The sequence below is a fragment of the Geotrypetes seraphini genome, chromosome 19 (assembly GCF_902459505.1).
Source record: "Geotrypetes seraphini chromosome 19, aGeoSer1.1, whole genome shotgun sequence".
Classification (NCBI taxonomy): Eukaryota; Metazoa; Chordata; class Amphibia; order Gymnophiona; family Dermophiidae; genus Geotrypetes; species Geotrypetes seraphini.
Window position 1 is genome coordinate 39362093 of NC_047102.1, and position 23828 is coordinate 39385920.

At 41.5% G+C, this 23828-nt stretch overlaps 1 protein-coding gene across 2 annotated transcripts in view; it reads right to left on the reverse strand.

Moving 5' to 3' along the window:
• Positions 1–23468, reverse strand: part of SYT12 (synaptotagmin 12) — a 107352-nt gene extending 83884 nt beyond the window's left edge. Inside the window, exons 1-3 of one of the 2 annotated variants that reach the window (XM_033928621.1) lie at positions 23373–23468; positions 12911–12970; positions 187–380 (exon numbers count right to left, since the gene is read on the reverse strand). In XM_033928621.1, the coding sequence (XP_033784512.1) occupies positions 187–380; positions 12911–12941 (225 nt within the window). In that variant the 5' untranslated portion in view covers positions 12942–12970; positions 23373–23468. Of the gene's footprint in view, positions 1–186; positions 381–8120; positions 8152–12910; positions 12971–23372 lie in introns of those variants that run through there. The other variant, XM_033928623.1, reaches the window with a different exon arrangement.
• Positions 23469–23828: the final 360 nt, after the last annotated feature.

Genomic DNA, 23828 nt, shown 5'->3' on the forward strand with positions numbered 1-23828 from the left:
AAAACATAGAATGCCATCTCTGCAAACTGGCACTTAACGAAATAAGATAATACTCTCTTCAGCTACAGTGGCAAAATAACCGATCAGAATTTAGGAAGTTGGGTGGCTGGGCTGAGAACTTTTCGGCACCCCCTCCTAGGGTAATTTCGAAGCAAAGCAACTTTCATGAGAACAGAATTTCCTTACCTTTTGTCTGACTTCAAAGTAAGTGGCTCCATATTTCTGTTCAAGATATCTATAATCATAGTTTGGAAAAGGAGATGGCGTGGGGTAATTCCCAGATTTCCAGAGTTTCCACAGGTTTAGTCCAGCTACTCCAAGGAGAGTCAGTGCCCCAGTGATGTAAATTCCTACTTCCCATCCAGATGGACTTTTTACCACTGGAAAAACAAATGTGCGTCCTGTGAGCAGGGTCTTAGAAAAAGGAGATTTTTGCCTTAATTTTGCAGTCTCACAAGAAAGACAAACTTTTCCAGGCACTGTCATCTTTAAGAAATAATATTAGCATGCAAAAAGGTTAAAAAAAATGACATTGGTAGTTAGGTCAAATAAATCAGAGACTGAAGTAAATGAAAACACTTCTATCTTGAGCATCTTCTGAAGCTTTTATTAACAGTGGCCTGACACAATTTAACTTTTCTACTGGGAGAAGAAGAGCTATGTGTGATCAGTAGGAAAGGCTCAAACTTATACAGTGGTACCTCGGTTTACGAGTGCACCGGTTTGCGAGTGTTTTGCAAGACGAGCAAAATATTTGCAAACTTGGTGCCTCGTAAACTGAGCTTGCCTCCCGGCGACCCGGCATCCCCCCCCCCGCTCGCACTGCCCCCCCTCCACCACGATCCTACTTCCCCCCCCCCCCCCGAGCAGTCAATGACACCCTTTACCCGACTTGGCACCAGTGCCAGTGCCCGAAGATCCTCCTTCTTCTGGCGCAGCTGGGCGGTGCGTTGGAGATCCTCCTTCTTCTTCTGGACTGGGCTGGGCTGGACTGGCTTTGAGCATTTGCGCATGCTCAAAGCCTTCTGGTCTCGCTCTCAATCTCGGAGAGAGTGAGACCAGAAGGCTTTGAGCATGCGCAAATGCTCAAAGCCAGTCCAGCCCAGCCCAGCCCAGAAGAAGGAGGATCTCCGACGCACCGCCCAGCCGCGCCAGAAGAGGGAGGATCTTCGGGCACCGGCACTGGTGCCAAGTCGGGTAAAGGGTTCATTGACTGCTTGGGAGGGGGGGAAGCTGGATCGCGGGGAGAGGTTTGGAACAGCGTCGGATTCCTCAAGGGGGGGGGGGGAGAATGGAGCAGCGCCGGTAGCCTCGTGGAGGGGGGGGAGGAGGTGGAACCAATCAAAGCAATTTTCCTTACTTCCTATGGGGAAACTTGCTTTGATATACGAGCAATTTGGTTTACGAGCATGCTTCTGGAACGAATTATGCTCGTAAACCAAGGATCCACTGTATTAGAGTCATAGTCAAATACAATGGTACCTTGGTTTCTGAGCATAATTTATTCCAGAAGCATGCTTGTAATCCAAAGCGAATTTCCCCATAGGAAATAAGGGAAACCCAGATGATTTGTTCCATAACCTAAAAATTTTAATAATATTGTAATGTATAAAATAAATAGGAGAAAGCCGCCAAGCCGCCAGAGGAGGAGGAAGAGGAGAAGAGCTGCAGCCTGGGTGGCTCCCCGGTGGTGCTGCTCCTGCGTGTATGATGCGTGTAAGATGCACGGGGTGAGATACACTTTTAGGATGTGCTCATGGGATGTGCGAGGTGCCGATAGAAACCTATTTTTTTCTCCCATAAACTGTGCTCGTTTGAAGTGCGGGGTGCTATACTTGCTATGAGCACCATCCCACTAAACGGCCACGTATGCGCGCGTTACGTATAGACACACACAATGTCGCTGAGCGTGGCATATCGATGTGCGTGCTTAGATGTGATGCGCGCTCATTTATCGAGACAGCGCTTGTTTTGCGAGTTAAAATTTGCTGGAGTGTTTTTCTCGTCTAGCAAAACACTTTTTTAAAAAATAAATCTTTATTGATTTTCAAGCTTTTATAGTGTAATACAATGATAAATCAGAAATACTGTAGAACACACACATAAGAACATAAGAAATGCCTCCGCTGGGTCAGACCCGAGGTCCATCGCGCCCAGCAGTCCGCTCACGCGGCGGCCCAACAGGTCCAGGACCTGTGCAGTAAATTTCTATCTATACCCCTCTATCCCCTTTTCCAGCAGGAATTTGTCCAAACCTTTCTTAAACCCCAGTACTGTACTCTGCCCTATAACTTCCTCTGGAATTGTATTCCAGGTGTCCACCACACGTTGTGTAAAGAAGAACTTCCTAGCATTAGTTTTGAATTTGCCTCCTTTCAACTTTTCCGAATGCCCTCTTGTTTTTTTATTTTCTGAAAGTTTGAAGAATCTGTCCCTCTCTACTCTCTCTATGCCCTTCATGATCTTGTAAGTCTCTATCATATATCCTCTTAATCTTCTCTTTTCTAGGGAAAAGAGTCCCAGTTTTTCCAATCTCTCAGCATATGAAAGGTTTTCCATCCCCTTAATCAGTCGTGTTGCTCTCCTCTGAACTCTCTCGAGCAATGCCATATCCTTTTTAAGGTACGGTGACCAATACTGGACGCAGTACTCAAGATGTGGACGCACCATTGCCCGATACAGCGGCAGGATAACTTCTTTCGTTCTGGTTGTAATACCTTTCTTGATTATACCTAGCATTCTATTCGCTCTCTTAGCAGCAGCTGCGCACTGTGCTGTCGGCTTCATTGTCATGTCCACCATCACCCCTAAGTCCCTTTCTTGTGCACTCTCATTCAAAAAATTATATAATTATACATTAAAACAATTATTTTCTCCCATCCTCATCTTCATTCTAAAATAATACATTTGATGTAAATACAATATTATAATTAAATAATTTATCTTTCAAATATAAATTCCCCTCCCCCCTCCTGTCCCTGGATGTGTAAGGAAAAAATGAAAAAAAGAAACATGTCTCTTACTATCATGTAACAAAATTAGTCAATGGACTCCATATATCATTAAAGAGCTTACTAATCCCCAAACGTTCCGCCGTCATTCTTCCATATTTATATGTGGTACACACATTTACCCACCAAAAAGTGTAATTAATCCTGTCATGGTTTTTCCAATTGTGTGTGATTAATTGAACAGCTATACCCGTCAATATCAGGAAAAGGCGACTTCTTTACTTATCTAAAGCAGGCTTACAATGTAGTAACGTACCACAAATTACAGCTTCATATGATAGAGGAATAGAAGCTTCAAGAATGAGATGAATTTGTCCCCATATTGACTTCCAGAAACTAAGTATCAACAGACAAAAATATAACAGATGATCCAGAGTCCCTATATCACTATGACAATGGCAGCATCTATTAGATTTAGAATTATCTCTGTCTTGCAAAACACTCACAAACCGAGGTTTGGCTGTATAAAGGAACTTAAGGGGGGGTTCATCAAGCGGTGCTAACTGATTTAGGCCCGGATTCTCTATATGGCGCCGATATCTGCAGCCACCTATAGAGCGGCCGCCAATCACGTGTCAATCGGACGACGGCACCGCAAAAAGAATCGCGCCTCCGGGAAAGATAGACACCGGAATTGTAGGCCTGGGTTTTCAAGGCCTATGTTTTCGACACTTCTCTTTGCCATGAATTGCGCCTACATAGGCGCCTAACACCACTTCTGACATTAGCCACACCCGCAGTGCCATTGGGCGCTGGTAGATGCCTCTGGAGGCGTGATTCTGGAACCTTTTGTCTAGGCGCCAATAGGCACTTTAAATTCAATGCTGATTGCTCTTTCAAATGGGACTGGGGTGTAACGGGGCAGGGATGGGTGGATCTGGGCGGGCCTGGGTGCGGGGCTAGGGGGGGTCTAGATTTTACGAAAGTAAAATCTGGAAACCCTAATTATGGGTGTCTTAGCATTTAGCCTATGCTAATTGTTATCGAATGCTAAATCGGTTAGTGCCCTTAGATGAATTCCCCCCTAAAGGGCCTGGGAAAGAGGGAAAACATTGGTAAATTCCACTTGAGAAGGCCAGGTACTGGAAGAAGTTTGCCAGAATCCAAAAAGCAGAGTAAATGAATGGGAAAGGGTTATTTTTTCGTATTTAGATGCCTTCTATGGTATAAGAGCAATAATACCCAGCAGAGTATACAATGATGCTACCTTCAGCATCATAAGGCACCAGAAGGCTTTAAGTACACAATATACCCCCCTGCCTTGCTTTATAACTGAATTAGGGAAAAATTACCCAACAAGCAAGCAATATCCGCACCATGGATAGGGTATGCAATAAAGTAGAATAACTTACATAAGAACATAAGAATTGCCACTGCTGGGTCAGACCAGTGGTCCTTCGTGCCCATCAGTCCGCTCACACGGCGACCTTCTGGTCTAAGACCAGCGCTATAGCTGAGACTAGCCCTAACAAGGACACACGCTGATAGGGCTAGTCTCAGACCAGAGGGCCACCGCGTGAACGGACTGATGGGCACGAAGGACCACTGGTCTGACCCAGCAGCGGCATTTCCTATGTTCATATGTTCTTATGTGTTTGGCATGTGGCAGAATCGAGCACACCTAGAGCTACCAGACATCTGGGAAGATTGTCCAGGGTCCCAGACGGACTTTCCCAAACCTGGCGGTTTGTCCAGGATTTGAAAAGCCACAACGAGCTCAGACCGCATCTGGAGGGCATCTTGGCATGCACGGATGTCGTCACACACATCCACGAATGCTCCAAGCCCTCCAGACGCGGGGAAGAAGAAAGGAGGTTTCTGGGGGCGGGGCTGGATGCTGAAACGGGAGCTGCTGGGGCAGAACAAGGCAGAGCCAGAAGCAGAACGGGGCGGAACAAGTTGGGGGCCATGTGTTCGTGTTTTTGCAGCCAAAACAATGGCAGCCCTAAGCACATATAAACAATCACAATGCCTCAATTTACAGCACATTAAATAGCACAGTTAGGTGATCTACTCACATTGGTTACCTATTAACCAAAGAATAACATACAAAATAGCTCTACTAGTATTTAAAACAACAACTACCAATGAACCACAGTTCATTGATCGCCTTCTAATTCCACAAACCTCAAATCGTTTTCTCCGATCTAATACACAAAATCTATTAATGGTCCCTTCATTAAAAACAATAGGAACGAGACGCCACGACATCTTCTCAGTTAAGGCACCGCTTGTTTGGAATACCCTTCCTTTGTATATTAGAAATATTAAAGATCTTAGCTCATTTAAAAATAATTTAAAAACATTCCTCTTTAAAGCTGCATTTAACCTCTAAATTCTTATCATTTCATGTAAATTTTAATTCCAGAATTTTTGTACCCAAATCCTAATGTTCTTAACCTCCCCCCTCCAACCCTCTTTTTCTCCGCACTAGGAATCAAAATTTTGTAACTTTTTCCCTCACGTTTTCTCCACCTTATTCCAGTTTTGTAGTATCCGTCAGTATTGTCAGTCAGAAATTGCCCTGTGTTATTTATTGTAGAAATTTTATTAATATTTTTAATGTTTTACTCCAATTGTACATTTTATGTAATTTGCTTAGAAATATTAAGCGAACCATCAAATTTAAATAAAACTTGAAACTTGAAACTTGATCTACTATGCATAATTCTGATAGCTGAATACTAGATATGAGTTAATATCATATGTCCTGACTGTACTTGCAAAGTCTCAGATCACTGTGAATAGTACAGTGGCTAAGAAAAGGGATTCATAGATAACCCCGCGAAAGACAAAGGCGCGCGCCAACAACTGAGCGCAAGACGGAGGCACGCGCTGAAGAAAATTACAGTTTTTAGGGGATCCGACGGGGGTTTTGTTGGGGAGCCCCCCCAGTTTACTTAATAGAGATTGCGCCGGCGTTGTGGGGGGGTTTGGGGGGTTGTAACCCTCCACATTTTACTGTAAACTTAACTTTTTCCCTAACATCAGGGAAAAAGTGAAGTTTTCAGTAAAATGTGGGGGGTTACAACCCCCCAAGCCCCCCACAACGCCCCCACAACGCGGCGCGATCTCTATTAAGTAAAGTGGGGGGGTTCCCCCCACACACACCCCCGTCAGAGCCCTAAAAACAGTAATTTTCTGCGGCGCGCACCTCCGCGCTGCGCTCAATTGTCTGCGCGCGCCTTTGTCCCGGCGCGAAGAAAAGGTTCAATTGACTTACAGAACGTAGAACACAGCAAATAACCTAAGGTTGTTGAGACTGGCAAAATGCCTATGCTGGGCAGGAATTAAACTATGGAACTCCCTTGTAGGCTGAATGCAAAACGGTAGTGAAAAGGACTTGTTTAGGAAATTACTCAAGACGCAATTATTTGTAGAAACCTTTTTTACCCTTTTTTGATGAATTATTCCTGATTCTCATTATATAAGCTATGGTATTAGTTTGTAGATATGATTTCTGATGATTGTGTGTCTGTTTTATCATGTTTTTATAAAATTATGTGTGTAAATTATGTAAACCGCTCAGTTTGAAACAGTATAGAAATTTTTAAAATAAATAATTTCCATTTTTCGTAATCCATAGGTAGAATCTGGCTAACCTCTCCGTTTCCCAGACTGTGTTGAGGCTTAACTGAGAATATCGGGGGACCATTCATTGCAAAATCGCACAACTGTGAGCAGCAACAGGATTTGCGCTTCCTGTTTGAAGCTGAACTCCATTGCCTCTTCCCTTCGCCGTTACCTATTCTCTTCTCCTGCCTTTAACTACTCGTGGCGGTAGGAATGCGCAGAACAAGTATGAGGTCTCATTATGTTGCAGTAACCACCGACAGGTTGCCTCGGGTAGGCTTCCAAATGCCAGCCACATTCTACAGCAACGCTGGCAATGCTCCAAGAAAAATAGGTCTACTGGAAGACTCTAACAAATGCCAGGTTCACTTATTTGGAGAGCTCAGACAAAGTAATACAGGACACTAGGTAAGGAAAACTGTCTCAACATTTGCTTTACCCAGTGTTTAATTAGTAGAACCTTACCGCATGAATTGTAATTTATTTCTTTACCCTCCCCCCCTTTCATGAAGCCAAATTCAAGGGATTTATCACCGACCACAGCGGTAAAAGCTCCAACGCTCATAGAATTCCTATGAGCGTTGGAGCTTTTACCGCCACAGCCTGTGACTTCATAAAGGGGGAGGGTTTGGGGTTTTTTTTGTTAAAAAGCAATATCGCCAGGCACACTCAGGCGTCCCGCTGTAGTGTTTGGATTGGTCCATACTTCGCTTGTGCCAGAAATTACTTCTTTTTTTTTTTTTAGCCCTGAGGGCAAGTTTGGAGACAGAAAGTAGGCACACCAACTAATTAGGGCTATTGGAATTGGGATATCACATTTTTGTAGTTTTATAACCACACTGAAAGCGGTTTACATCCAGGTACTTCAAGCGTTTTCCGTATCGGTCCTTAGGGCAGTGGAGGATCCGGAACTTATATCTGTTTTAACTTGGTCTAATATAACTATCCAAATTGTTGTGAAGCACACTAAAATCTTTAAGGCTTGGCTAAAGTACAAGTCACAATTACCCACAACAGGTAATATAGAGAGGTACAAGGGATCTCAAGCGCTCACAGCTAAAAGCCCGATGGTTTTTCCCAGGCTAATAGCTACAAAATGAGCTATCATTGGTCCAATACACTCTCTGAATTTTATATATATATATATATATATTATTATTATTATTATTTTTATAATTTAGTGATTTAGTGATTTCTTATGCAAATACTCTCTCATTATAAGAGTTAATATAGAAGTACTTAGCTTCAATATGTAATCTTAACGACGGAAGATCTCCGTTTCGCTCCTATCATTTATGCAAGAGCTTCATCAGGACAGGCGCCAAAAGCAGCACTGTTCTCACTGCCGGCGCTGCAAAATCACATTTACAAATTTAAGAAAGAATCTTTACGTTACCGGGACACAGTCACTACAGTGTCCAGCTCGGACTACGAGCCTGATCCAAGCCAAGATTACATATTACAGTATCTGTGAGTCTTTGATTCGTATGTGTTATTGTTCCAAATTGGAACGCTTGGAGCTTTGAAAGATAAAACGACTCATATGATCTGCTATGTAATCCGCCATGTGGTTTGCTTATTACCTCTATGAATATAATTACCACTGGGACTGCGCGCTGCAGAGCGCCACGGATATTACTTGGCTCAAAAGTCGAAGTTATAAAGAAATCAAAAGACATTGATTTGTGCTCTCATAGGGACAGAAATTCATAAACACAAAGCCCATCCCAACTCACAGCAGCAATGCTGAAAATTAATGTCCCATGTAACCCTGATTATAGAGAAGCTAAATAATGCTGAACTATGAAGCCTGAGGCTATTGGAAAAGGCTCTTATGAAGTGGTATCTGTCAAGGGTTATGCAACTCGAAATTCAATTCTGCAGACTCCTTTTATAGAGCATTTTTCTTCTGCAAATCTCAATGAATGTACTGCTGAACCTGCAGTCCTAGGGACAGAGAGCTATGACTTCAACACTCTCCAATGCACCCCAACCACAGCCTCTCCAGTTTAAGAAACAGTACGGATAGGAAAGGAAGGTAGAACATTGCTTATTGGGAGCTTCTCTACCGCTACTAATGACTGGGGAGTCAATTCAGAGCAGTTTGCATGAGCTTCTGCAGAGGTGTTATAATACCGAGTTACAAAGAGCTTCTGTAGAGGTGTTACAATTCATGGGCTCTATACAGAGTTAAAGGGGCTACTGTAGCAGTATTACAATACATAGTGATTAATACCGGCATAATTATGCTATAATCAATCATCCTACTTTGTTACCGGCACATCGATCATCCTATTTATATGCATATGCTTATACCAACGAAAACAAAAACTGTGGATACAGATGTTCTCGAGATAATTTATTAAACACTGACATATAAAACCATGAAAATTCAATTAAAAAAGTACAATGATAAAAAATACTGTGATAAAAATCCAACTGGACCCTACACGGTCCGTGTTTGGGCGAACACGCCTTCCTCAGGGGTCCAATGGTTTGCAACTTCACATATAAAGACTGAAAACAGTCTATTGTCTTTAAACTTCCAAGATAGAAACTACAATTAACAACTGCTCCGCTTTACCTACCATCTTCTCCAAGTAGTACCACAGGAGCTTGCAAAAAAAAAAAAAAAAAAAAATCTTTTCCCTATCCTCAAAATTACCACTACCAGGATAGAATTTGTTCTTGGAGGATGAGATGTACGATGTCTGCATCTATGAAACAAACATGGTTTTTCCTGTTGCATAGAGCATTCTGGACCCCTGTTCGTTTACAAAAATTAGATTGCTCTAAATCTGATAGATGTTGGCATTGTCATCTTGAAGTAGGGACTTTAGATCATTTATTATTCTATTGTCCATTCATTTTGGCTTTCTGGAAATCAATTTGGGGCCAAATTAACAACTTCTTAGAAAATCATATGGCATTATCGTATGATACAGTATTATTTGGCATGTCTATGAGGGCTAAGAGCCAAATATCTTCCAAAAATAATAAACTCTTACTTATTTTAACAGGAGTCGCCATACAACAAATAACCTGCAATTGGAAAAATTGGAATAGATTAAACTACAGTTTTTGGTGGAATTCAATGTGTCATATTTATAAAATGGAAAGAACATTAGCTATTCAGAAAGAGAATTTTAATAAATTTCAAGATGTGTGGGGGCCATTAACAAATTATTGTAATGAATAGGTATTATTTTCCCTGATTTGTACAAATGAAAGATGGGGTGGGGGGGAGGGGGGACTTTATTATATGATATAAGCGTTATGAGATGTTGAAAAGATGGGAGGGAAAGGGATATTTCTATTTAATATGAATATCTGTAGAATTTCAAGTGATGTATTTAAGTTAAATTGGTTGATACTTTATGATGCACTTGATGTAAGTTATGAAAATGAATAAAGAATTAAAAAAGAAAAAATAGTCTAGTTTTTTGAATGGGGGAGGAGAAATCAGGAAAACATGCTGAGCCATTTTATCCTGAAAGAATGGGGGTATGAATGGAGTCAGTGACACAGAAAGGAAAAAGCTAAAAGACAACAAAGGACAGCTGAGCCTTAAGCTAAGTTTATTATTTTTGGCTCTAATTATTATTATTATTAAATCTTTTTTTATTGGTAAAGAAAATAACAACTCACAACCACAGAACACAGATAAGGATTGCAACAGAGGTTTTGAGGCATGAATTGTAGTGGGTGTTCTATAGTGATTTGGGGTCGCTGAATTCAAAACTGATCTTAATTTTTCGGTATCACCCATTCATTGAGATTTGGCAAAAGAGCATTATAATGCAAAAATTAACATTTTTGCTATATTTTCTAATGCTTGGAGTAAATGTTATAACAATCTCTGAAATATTAAAACAGTTTGCCTTGATGAAGTCTTGCAAGGATGTGAGAAAAGTGCATGGATAGGATTGAAGAATGTAATTGAGAATTTTCTGGGGAATAGAAAGGCACCAGACTATGTCTAAATGGTGGAGACGATGCTTAAAGGTAGGGAGAACGAGAGGGCACTCTCTAAAGTTAAAAGGGGATGGATTCCGTACAAATGTAAGGAAGTTCTTCTTCATCCAGAGTGGTGGAAAACTGAAACGCTCTTCTGGAGGCTGTTATAGGGGAAAACACCCTCCAGGGATTCAAGATGAAGTTAGACAAGTTCATGCTGAACCAGAACGTATGCAGGTAAGGCTAGACTCAGGGCACTGGTATTTGACCTAAGGGCCGCCGCGGGAGCAGATTGCTGGACACGATGGACCATTTGTCTGATCCAGCAGCGGCAATTCTTATGTTTTTATAGCATTCTGTGATCTCAAGTGCAGCATGTCACTAAAAATTCATTTTCTCCACTCCCATCTGGATTTTTTTCCCCTGATAATCTTGGTAGTGTTGGTGATGAGCATGGGGAAAGGTTTCACCAGCACATTGCTACAATGGAGAAACGATATCAGGGCAGATGGAATTCATCAATGCTGGCTGACTATTGTTGGACATTAATTAGAGATGCTCCTAATCTCGTTTATAAATGCAGTTCAACAGCAAAACGATTATAGAAAATAATATTTATAGGAGCTCTTAAATCAGTGCAATGTGCTACATTATGGCCCTCTTCTATCAAATTGCGCTAGCAGTTTTTAGCGCGGAGAGCCGCAATGAATGGCTCACACTGCTCCCAACGCTCATAGGAACTCAATGAACGTCGGGAGCAGTGTGGGCCATTCAGCGCAGCTCTCTGCGCCAAAAACCGCTAGTACAGTTTGATAGAAGAGACCTTATGACTTCGCATGAAAAAAAAATATTTGCGATTTGCTCAAAAACTATATGGGATAGGAGAAAACGGAGGCTATTTTCATACATAGGAGGTCAAATTCTATAAAGTCAACCTCATTTTCTTCTTGCCCCAGCAAAAAAAAATTAAAATTTGATGCGCAGTGATTTGCATGAAAGAAATGTGCATACAGTCGAAGCAGTGTATGCAAATGAATCTCATGGATATATTCATCATGAATATCCTGAAAACCTGACTGCTAGCAATGCTCCCTCTTAAGCAGGGCAGTCAAATGTCGGTCCTCGAGGGCCGCAATCCAGCCAGGTTTTCAGGATTTCCCCAATGAATATGCATGAGATCTATTAGCATACAATGAAAGCAGTGCATGCAAATAGATCTCATGGAGCATTGCTAGCAGTCAGGTCTTCAGGATATTCTAAGGAGAGTCTAATGGATGGCCGGACAGGTGCAAATTTTTTCTCATGTGAACGACAAATTCTAAAAAAAAAAAAAAAATTTTTTGTGTAAGCAACAGGTTCTAAACACCAACAGTTTTCCAGATTTGCAAGTATTTTTGTCAAAGACCATGTAAAATCTGTGAGCGACGCTCCTAGAATGTATGAGCAATTGCTCGTGTGCTCAGCTTAGAGGGAACATGACCGGCAAGGACCGACTTGGGTAGGATTACCATATGACTCCAGGAAAAGGAGGACAGACTGAGGTATCTGGGTTTTACTTCCATTGCTTTCAATGGAAGTAAAATCCGGACGTCTCAATTTGTCTTCCTTTTTCTGGATACCCAAAACTGTAAATCTGGGATGAGGCTAACCATGTGGATGATACGTGGAATAGATACAAATTGTAAGAACACCCACTCTATTCTTCAATATAACCAACTACAACTACTATGTACTCATCTTAGTGATCGGATTCTTCCAGATTCTGACACGTTTCGTCAGGCCAGGCTTCCTCAGAGAACCCACACATAAAGTTCTTCCAAGTTTATGTGATCTGATGTTCTTTCCTACTTGCTATGAGACATAGCAAGTGAGACATAGCAAGTAGGAAAGAACATCAGATCACATAAACTTGGAAGAACTTTATGTGTGGGTTCTCTGAGGAAGCCTGGCCTGACGAAACGTGTCGGAACCTGGAAGAATCCGATCACTAAGATGAGTACATAGCAGTTTTTTGTCTTGGTTCACATTCTCAACAATTAGAGTTTTCACCAATTTAAATTTTTAAGTGCAATGATTGAACATTGAAGACACTAATCTCGGGGGGTTTCACCCCGTTGTGATCTTCTTTTACCATCTGAATGGTTCTGAGCACTGCTGTCTACACTAAATGTAGTTGGTTATATTGAAGAATAGAGTGGGTGTTCTTACAATTTGTATCTATTCCTTTTTCTGGAGCCATATGGTAAAGCTTGGGAAACATTGCGCTAATCATTAGGATGCTCCTTCACTCAGCTGTTTAACTAACAGAACAAGATCTGTTAATTTTATGCAATAAATCAGAGAGAAAGTAATAGGGAGCATGTACTTACCATTTATATGTCCCACTGCACTGTAGTTCATGGTAAAGAAATTTTCACTTGAAATATTACCTGAGATACAATGGCGGAAAAAAAACAAACAACCATTCAGCTATTTCCAAATGAAATAATGATGCAAATATGCTTTCCAATCAATATATAGTATTAATAATTGCATGAGGTAATATAATCAGTGCGTGCATGAAACATCAGTCATTTCAGTTTAATTCATGTTTAATGAGAATGCATTGTTGTCATAACTGTAGCAGACAGAGGAATGAAAGTGCACTCTATAAAGTTTCATATGGTCACTGCCTTCAAAGCCAGAAATGCAAGCTTGCAGTCTTGCTTCTTCCTTTAATTACATGGCACAGCTTTATTACATTGCACAGAGTGCAAAGGGCGTGATGCGGCTGGAACTCTTTGGTTGAGCAACGTTGGACTGAAGGACTGTTGTTCTCTGTTGGACTAAATGGCTCAGAGATCACAGACACAACCGTCTGAGGCTTCTCCTACCATGATGATAAAGCACAGCACTAGTCAAAATTGTCAATCTGTGTGTTAGTTTCATTAATCTTTTGCTTCCTCGTATGGGATTAATATATGATAAAAATGAAAATGGTCAGGATTTTTGTCCTATTTTTTTAAATTTGCTTTGCAACATACAATAATCCCTTTTCCTGTGTTTAACAAATTTGTTTACTGCCTCGTTCTGTGTCCTTCGATGTATGGGGACAGACTTACAGCTCTCAATATGTATACTCTGGAGGAAAAGCGGAAGAGGGGAAATATGATATATTTCAATACCTATGTGGCATAAATATGCATAAGAACATAAGAAGTTGCCACCACTGGGTTAGACCAGAGGTCCATCGCACCCAGTGGTCCGCTCCCGCGGCGGCCCATCAGGTCTGTGACCTGTGAAGTGGTTCCTGACCATTTCTGTAACCTACCTCTACATCTATCTGTAACCCTCAATCCCCTCATCCTTTAGGAACCTATCTAAACCTTCCTTGAAACCCTGTAGTGTGCTCTGGCCTATCACAACCTCTGGAAGCGCGTTCCATGTGTCCACCACCCTCTGGGTAAAAAAGAACTTCCTCGCATTTGTTCTAAACCTGTCCCCTCTCAATTTCTCCGAGTGACCCCTTGTACTTGTGGTTCCCCACAGTCTGAAGAATCTGTCCCTGTCCACCTTCTCTATGCCCCTCAGGATTTTGAAGGTTTCTATCATGTCTCCTCTAAGTCTCCGCATGAGGCAAATCTCTTTCATTTGAAAGGAAGCTCCGCAATGAGAGAGCATAAAATGAAGTTAAGAGGAGTAATCTAAGGAAATCCTTTTTTACAGAAAGGGTGGTAGATGCATGGAATAGTCTCCTGATAGAGGTGGTAGGGACAAAGACTGTGGCTGAATTCAAAAAAGCGGAGTCAAGATTTGGCAGTAGAAGAGATGGGTACAGTAGGTAAATTTCTGATGCGGAGGGCTCACAATTAAAAAAAAAAATGCTGACTGCCGTGGGTTGAATATCAATCAATAAGTTTTTGTGCAATGTCTTATCCTCCCTAAATGCTTCTTTGATGCCCATCTCTTCCAGTGATCTAATGGTCCAACTGATTCCCCGTGGTTTCTTGCTTTTGATGTTCTTGAACAATACGTTGTTATTCGCCTTTGCCTCTTTGGTAAGTTGCTTCTCAAATTCTACCTTATTAATGCTTTACATATAATTTGCTGCAATTTATGCTCTTTTCTGTTTTCCTCCCTGTTCTCGTCTTTCCATTTTTTACAGGACACCTTTATGGCTTTAATAGCTTCTTCCATGGCACCACTTAGCTGTTCTGGGAAAGGTTTGTTCTTTTTCGTTGACCTTTTTAAACTGGTGGAATAGATTTGCTCTGGCCTTCCAGGGTGATAATAGTATTTTTGAACAGTCACCACGCCTGAGACAGGCTTTTAACCCATGAAAATTGCTCTTCTCAGTGTCTTTCTAACTAGTTCCTCAATTTATCGTTGTGACCCTTTTTAAAGATACTTCTAACTATTACTCCCCTTGCAACGATTCAGTGGAATTTGATTGCATTGTAATCAATGTTGCCAAATGGCTTCACCACCGTACCTCTTACACCAGATCTAATATTGCCTGGTACCTGCATATAAACTAAACACTCTTTTTCAAGTGATTGACTATTATAAGTAGGGTTGCCTTATGATGCCAGTGTCACCTACTAGTACCTAAAATGTTCGTAAACAGGGAAAGTCTCGGAACCAATGAAACACATAACCAGTAATTACAATTGAATCCAGACAGTGAAGCAGTATGTCATGAAGCACAAGATCAAAGGCACTGCTAAGATCAATCTGTAAATTAAAGCCCCTTATCCTCTACTGAAAAGAGCATGTAGATGATCCAACAATATGGATAATACTATTTCTATACTGTACAAGGATCTAAACCTGGATTGTAACGACAATATGACTTTTTTCAACAGGAAGGAGACCTTGCTCTAACACAGTGGTCTCAAACTTGCGGCCCGCAGGCCACATGCAGTCTGCCAGGTACTATTTTGAGGCCTTCAGTATTATAAAGAACTAGCTGATCACCCGGCGTTGCCTGGATATCCCAATTCCAGATATCCAAATCTCAGCAGCAAGAATGGCCCTCTCTATGGCACTGCGTGTAAATATCTGAAGGTTAGTGTTAGTTCCTGTATCTCTTCTGCTTCCTTGCTTTTAGTGAAGACACCCTCTTTCCCCCCCCCCCCCCCCCCAGTATTTTTCCCCAGATAGTAAGTGATATGTATACCAAGTTTGGTTGAAATGTCTCCATGCATTTCAGAGTTATGCTCTCTCTTTCATATCCTGTAGTCTGGCCTCATGCTGCTGGACTCTTAAATTTCCATGGAGGCATTGTTACATCAATGACAGCACAGCACAGTGTGACATCATTCCCCAAACTTCACACAGTTGGTCAAAGCAATATTTGTCTTTTTCGATGATTCTTTACACGTCACCCCCTTCTCACCCCACAGTATTTTTTTCCCAGATAGTAATTGATATGTATACTAAGTTTGGTTGAAATTTGTCCATGCATTTCAGAGTTATGCTGGAACAAACATACTGTCATGCTGGAAGAAACCTGCAGTGCTCTAAAACTATCCCTAAACCTGCTCCTAGAAGCAGGCAGGGTAGGGAAACTGCCCTGCAGAATTTATCCCCAGTGGCAGGCAGCCCAAAAGTGACCCGATTATACTTGCCTAGTTCTAGTGTAGGGAATGCTAAAGGCAAAGAACTACAAGTACCAGCAGGCACCAGGCAGGTGATAGCAAAACCCACAAAGGGATTAGCTCCTGTATAATAAATATACATTATATATATAATTTATATGGAAAATTATCTATATAAATTTTTATGGAAAATGTGTGCCTTAAATGTCTAGCAGTCGCGTCTGGAGGTCGCTGTAACTTCACACAAGCACTTTCCTGCATCTGTACGTGATTGTGAGGTGGAGTCCAATCGCCAGCAGGCACAGGAAAGCGCTAGCGTGAGGTTACAGCAGTGAGATGGACAATGTTACAGAACGTTAGGTAACCATCGGAGGCAGTGCAGCTTGTGCGTGTGTCCAGTCCTGGAGGAGGTGAGAGCTGAAGGCGGTTACAGACGCGACTGCCGCCGGACACTTAAGGCACAAGTTTTCCGTAAAGAATCATTCTTTATAATAACCAAGGGCCTCAAAATAGTTGGTCCAAAATCTTGTCTCTTGCAGTTGATACTTTGATAGTTTTTCACTTTCTGCATGTTGCACTGCTTTCAGCTGTGTATAGCTGAAATTATCAGAAGCAATTAAGGAAAGATTTATAAACTATATGACAACTTTGCATGAGTTACTATAATGAGTTTTACATCATGCAAAGTTGTCATTTCTTTAATAAGACATTAACAATTTTTTCTGTGGCCCTCCAAGTATCTACAAATCCAAAATGTGGCCCTGCATAGGGTTTGAGTTGGAGACCGCTGCTCTAACATGTACTGTGACCTTTCAAAAGGCACCGCCCACAAATGAAAGGAATCCATTTTATACAATTTGGATAGACAAGGATCTAGAAAAGTAGATGAATGGACATATTTAGGCTAAAGTCTTTTAAACAGCGGCCAATCAGGATGCTCAAATTTACTCTAAGTCAAATCTGCCAGGCATGAAAAGTTGGAAACCTGAATGGAAAATAGTGGTATAAGGTGCCCTTAAATTGCTCATCTTAGATCAAAAATAATGGGCTAGTTGATCAGCAGATGGTGGACAATCCTGAGATAGTCGTATACATTTACTAACATCCAAGAATTTGTGCACCAAATGAAACAACTTCTTGAAGTCTAAATTAAAATTTACTACCAAACTCAACTAATATTTCTTCCACTTATCCTTCAATGCTTTCTTATACTCACAAACTCCCTCCCCACCAATACTGTTCCATATGCACTCCAAGCATCTTAAGTCTGTGCTTCATAGACAACAATTCTGAATCATACCACTGATCAGACTTATGCTGATGCTGAACACATGAATGTTTTGGAGCAATCCTATCCAAAATTGCAACACAAGTTTCTCGGTGCGAATAAAATTCACTGCAGAAGGTGGAAAAGGAAACCAATCACAATTAGACCAAAATTCTGGTAGCATCTATTTCTCCTCGAGAAATAACCCTCTTTGGCGAACGATATTTTGCAACAATTTCCTCCAATTCAACGTAAAGAAGCCTAAATAATGATAATTCTCTTTCCAAGAAACATCAGAAAAGGAAGTATGTGGTCTTAATACCTCCCTACTAGACAAGGAAATCAAGTCTAAGTGACGCGTCTTGGAAAAAAGATGGAATGGCATAACCCAGAGAATCCAAAAAGACAGAAAATCCATCTCTACAGGAGCAGAGTTGATCCTCAAGGTGTAGCTCAAAGTTCAAATCCCCCAGTAATAAAGAGTAAGGGAACAACAAAGTATTATTAATTACAAACTCAAAAAAATCATCACATACTTGTTCCAGCTAGAGAATGACACGGGGAAAAAATCTGTCCCCGTCACCGCCCCGTCCCCGGCCCACCATCCTCTGCACCGCCCCATCACCGCCATTCCATTCACCGCCCCGTCACCGCCACTGCCATCCCATTCACCGCCCCGTCACCGTCCCCGCAGCATCCATATAAGCTGAGTTTGCCGGCTTCCTTTTTCCCTAGCCGCACGCGTTCAAAAAGCCGTGCATTTAGCCAGCTCCCTCCCTCCACCTCACCTTAAATTTCGAGTTTTCCGGCTTCCTTTTTTCCAAGCCGCATGTGTTCAAAAATCCGTGCACGCGCGGCTGCGCGAGTCAATCAAACTTCTCCTCTCCTGCAACTTCCTGTTTCCGGTTGCGTCAGAGGAGAAGATTGATTGACTCGCGCAGCCGCGCGTGCACGGATTTTTGAACATGTGCGGCTCGGAAAAAAGGAAGCCAGAAAACTCGAAATTTAAGGTGAGGTGGAGGGAGGGAGCTGGCTAAATGCTACGGGTGGGCGGTGGCTGCGGGGACCGCGCGATCCTTGATACCTCACTGCGGAGACAAGACCATTCACCGCCCCGCGGGCGGTGAATGGCCTTGTCCCCGTTGCCGCAGCGACTGCTAGTTTTCTTCCCCGTTTTCAGCGGGTGACCCACGGCTAAAATGCGGTGGCCGCGGGTAAACCGCCACCGTGTCATTCTCTAGTTCCAGCTGCCTGGTGGCACATAAAAATGTACAGTAGACAGTTAAGAGAATCACGTAGAGTTGGTAAGCCTAAAAGCCCGTATTTCCAGATCATTCATTCGCTTTGATTCCAAAACTGTAAAATCAATAAAAGATTTAAAAATAACAGCAAGGCCGCCTCCTCTTCTGTTCTCTCTGCATAAAGTAATGATTTTAAATCCCTGTGGACAGAGATCTTGAATTAAAGAGTCATTTTAGAGGACAACCAGGTTTCATTTTAATAAAAACCCAAAACAACTTAGGGCTCTTTTTACTAAGGTGCGCTAGCGTTTTTAGCGCACACTGGAAATTATCATGCGCTACGCTTCTAGAATTAATGTCAGTTCAATGCTGGTGTTAAGGTCTAGCGCACGTAGCAATGTAGCCACCATTAAAGTCCTAACGTGGCTTAGTAAAAAGAGCCCTTAGTTGTTCCTCAAGCAGCTAATTTCTAACAAGAGAAACTTTGCTTCTCACTGAATGTATATTCAAATAAGCACACGGGATAGGGGTTTAATCATCATGTATAATATCTTGCATATGCAGAACAGACCTAATAGTCCACTTTCTCTGTCTACTATGCAAATTTTGAGAAGTAGGTCTCCTGCCATTAAAAAAAAAAATAGAATTAGTTGTAAACCAAAAGTTGAATAATCAAGTGTTCTAGGATGCAAAGGAGAAGTCTTTAGGCCCCTAACTGATCTTATAAAAGAATAATATATTGGAATAAGCTCAACTGATCAACTCTAGTTCCCCAAAAGCTGACCCAGTCCAGATAAAATGGCAAAAACCTTTAAGAACTCCATTAACTTACACTCATTTTCCAAACTATATCTCAGAAAACGTACAATTACATAAAAGAAAACTATTTATGAAAATATATCCAAAGATGCATGCAAAGGGGCAAGGGTGTACCCCCTTGGCATACCCCTCTGGCATGATGCCTTTGGCGTGATGCCTCAAGCCAATATCCACTTTTAAATGGTAAATAACATCATCAGTCCAGCATCTGAGGCGATAATTTCACAGTTCTAAACTCCCTTGATGAAAATGTCCAGTTTTCCTGTTCATAGGCAGCAGCAAAATGTACATGCTCCAAAGAATAACGCTTGCTTCTCAAGCCACATTCAAGTCTCAGAGTCTTTTCCTGCTCCTCAGAGGTGGTTTACCACCCGCCCTCCTTAGTGTAACAGGAATCATTCTGTGGATTTGTGGGCATGGTGCACTTCAAGGGTCGGTGTCACACCGGCAGACACCCAAGCTACAGGTTTTCTTTAGTTCATTGGGGGATGAACAGTCAAGCTAAGTAAGGCTCTATGAGACCTGGAAAAGGGGGCATGGAGTTCCATACTATATCCTCAAGTCCTAACTGACGTAGCAGGTTGATGAGGATAAAGAAAAGTACACAAGGTTAAATGTAATGTACTATTTTAGCTCAGGTAGATAATTCAATTTGTAATAAGTTTGGGTTTGTTTTTATTTAAAAAATATATGTTAATATTAATAAACAAAGCTGTGGCCTTTTATTCCCAAGAATGAGTGTCTTAGTCATTTGTTATTAACCAATAAAAAAGGGGGAGGGATGTTTTGGGTAAGGGTACCAAGGAGGGCCATTCCAGATCCAAGGGTTATAAGCTGACTTCCTTTTCTTCAAAGCTTACATAGTTGTACAGGAAAACCTTGGATTGCGAGTAACTTGGTGTGCGAGTGTTTTGCAAGACGAGCAAAATGATTTATTAAATTTTAACTTGATAAATGAGCAATGTCTTACAATACGAGCATGGACACGCCGTCGCAACTGAGCCAAAGATGCTGCAAGGTCTTGCATTACAAGTACGCGCTGCATATGTGCATCACAACTGAGCCGACGGTTCTTCTCTCTCTGATGCAGGAGTGTAGTGACTGTTCTAAACATACTACAGTTCAATATTTTCTATTAAAGTTTTTCGGTTGTGGAACGAATCATCTGAGTTTCCATTATTTCTTATAGGGAAATTCGCTTTGATATACGAGTGCTTTGGGTTACAAGCATGTTTCCGGAACGAATTATGCTCAAACCAAGGTTTTACTGTATTGCTAATTAAATAGCTATTATTTCTATTTAGGATAATCATTTATGCCATTTAATTGAATGCTTCTTTGCAGTTTTATAAACCCTTCTATGGCTTTCTTCAGGTAACTTTCCTGACACTAGGGGCGCTCTTACTAAAGTGATGTAAAGTTTTACACTGACTATGTATTAGATGCAAATATTAGTACCGATAATTATGAAGCCTGTTTGTAAACTGATGGCGTCTTTCCCAACATGTTCCCATATAATTACCACACAGAAAAATACTTTACCTTGAACATTATTTGGTCAGACAAGCTAAAAGAAATGCCCAAATTAAATTAAAACTATTCAGGCAGATTTCAGCATACATTCTGGTTTACAACATCCATTTAATATAAACAGATGATTATAGGGAAAATGGTAATAGTGTGAGAAAATGTATATCACTTCTGAATATTTTTCATCATGCTTCACACTATTGACTTTATATAAGCATAAGAACCCAGTGGTAACAGTGAATGAATAGGTGACAACATACATAACACAGAGTCCTCCCCTGCCCCCCACCACCACCAGGTGCTACAAAAATACAAGGCAAAGAATAGAAATCGAACATTAGATTTTTTTTAAAGTATGTCCTGTTTAAATTGCCTCGCACAGTGTACGAGGGGGGGGGATCCTGAAAAGTTCTCAGCCCAAGCAAGGAAAGAATGAGGTGGATACGGTTCAATCAATGATCTGAAACAATGTCAAAACACAGAATTTCGTTCCTATGAATTGGCACTTAATGAAATAAGATAATACTCTTTTCAGCTACAGTGGCAAAATAATGCTCAGAATTTAGAAATCTGGTTGGTTGGACTGAGAACTTTTCAGCACCCCCTCGTATGTAATAACAGTGAGCCAAGAATAGGACAATCAAGCCCTTGTGACATCACTGATAAGGTTGGCTCTTATTGGTGGAATGAGGCATTATGACATCACAATCTCAGCTCTTGTTACTACAGACTGAAACTCTTCACACTAGGGGGGTGCTGAAAAGTTCTCAGCCCAACCAAGAAGAGAATGAGGTGGATATGGTTCAATAACTTGAAAACAATGTCAAAACGCAGAATTTTGTTTCTGCAAATTGGCACTTAACGGAATGTTAACACTCTTTTCAGCTACAGTGGCATTTAGAAAGTTGCTTGGTTGGGTTGAGAACTTTTCAGCACCCCCTCATATTTCAGTGACAAGTACTCAGTTTTCAAGGTACACCATGAGCCCCACTCTCTTTTAGTCTTAACATTTATAGCAACAGTGATTCTTAGATTCAGCCAAAAAGTGATGAAAACATCTTTACTCATTCCAGGAGACCTTCTTTCCTCTAAAATTGTAGAGATCTTTCTGGTCCTTTAGTGTTGACGAGCTTCTATCTCTGTTTCTGCTCAGTGGCTCTGGCATATCCCCCAGATTTGCTGTTCAGCCAATGGAAGTTTACAATCCATAATGCGGACCCAGAGATGTAGTTACATAAGGGGAAATATTGGTGGCCATCCTTAAGTTAGCATTTCTAAATCATTTTCTTAAAAGCATTTTTTGTACTATTCTGAGGAAGAAATAATTGACTGTGCTAAACGGTAGGTACAAGAGAAGGTGAATGCATGATGAGATGGGGGGGGGGGTTGTAAAGGGTCCCCACAATGAATATACTTTGAGGTATGTTAGCATATTATATACAGGAACCCAAGTCAGCTGGGGAGCTTTGGGAACTACTGTTTCTGCTGAGTCTGTGCTGCTTTCAAAAATTTGGGAGAATGTGGTGAAATCAGTTAGCTTAGCAGGGTTTAAAAAAAGGCTTGGCTAATTTCCTAAAAGAGAAGCCCATAGGCCATTATTAAGATGGCTTGGAGAAACCCTCTGCTTATTCCTAGGATAAGCAGCATAAAATCTGTTTTACTATTTGGGATCTAACTAGGTACTTGGGACCTGGGTTGGCCACTGTTGGAAACAGGATACTGGGCTTTAAGGACCTGCGATCTGTCCCAGTATGGCAAGTCTTATGTTCTTATGTAAAAGAGCCACACAGCTTTCCAGATGTGCTCTGAACAGATAACTGAAAACCACTTTCTTTTTCTTTCCTATGCATGAAAAAAAAATCTGAAATATAGAACAGAGCCTGACAAAAATTCAGTAATTTTTTTTTTTTAATTCAAAAACTTTGCGTTTCTGAACAAAATGACCAACTCTTACTGAAGGTCCCGGTTCTGTCATAAAGAACTGGAGCGATTTAAAGGCACGGATGGAAAGCCCCTTTTCTGGGCTCCTTTCTGTTCAGAAGCAAGCGTCGAACCCGGTTCTGCAAGGGGTGCAAAGAGCACGGCACCGTCGGGACTAGGTAAAACGCGGATCCATTAATAAATACCGTGCATATGGCTACAGAATATTTCATCTTGGCTTGATCTGTAAGACTTGATCGCATGACAATCGCTACTTTAAAGAACGTGATATATGCAAAAAACAAAACGTGTATTTCCAAAATGACTCAAACAGCAAAATCTCTAATTTCCAGATCCTGGATTATGCGAGTTATTTTGAACCCTCTGAATGGATATTTCATTTTAATTGCATGCATCAACCACTGTAGTAGAAAGGAGCATTAAGAAGACACTTTGCAAGTGTCTGGCCACTTACCTAGCTCAGACTTTGGTGCAGTAAAACCAACCCCAAACTGTCATTTTCAGCGTAGTTTAGCTGCAGACGAGGAAACCTGCCCTCAGCCAGATCCACAGGGCTTGCGGATGCTCCGGATGTGCGGCGAGGCTTCCACACTGCGTTCACTGAAGCCCCGCCTCCCGACTGCAGAAGTCCCGCCCCTGAAGCGTGTGTGTGCGCTAAGGGGGCTTCTCCGGCTGGAGATTCTCAATCTGCGCACACTCCAAGAAGAGAGTGAAATGAGTTCTTTCTCCTAGGGAGGCATTAGACTTCACAACTTATTTTCTCTTTTAGAAAGAGAAGAAGGAGAGCAAAGCACCTTCACCTACTCCATATAATATGATTATTTCTCCCTCTAACACAGTGTCCTGCAAACTTTCTCGAGCCACGGCACACTAAGGGCTCCTTTTATCAAGCCGCGCTAGCACTTTAACG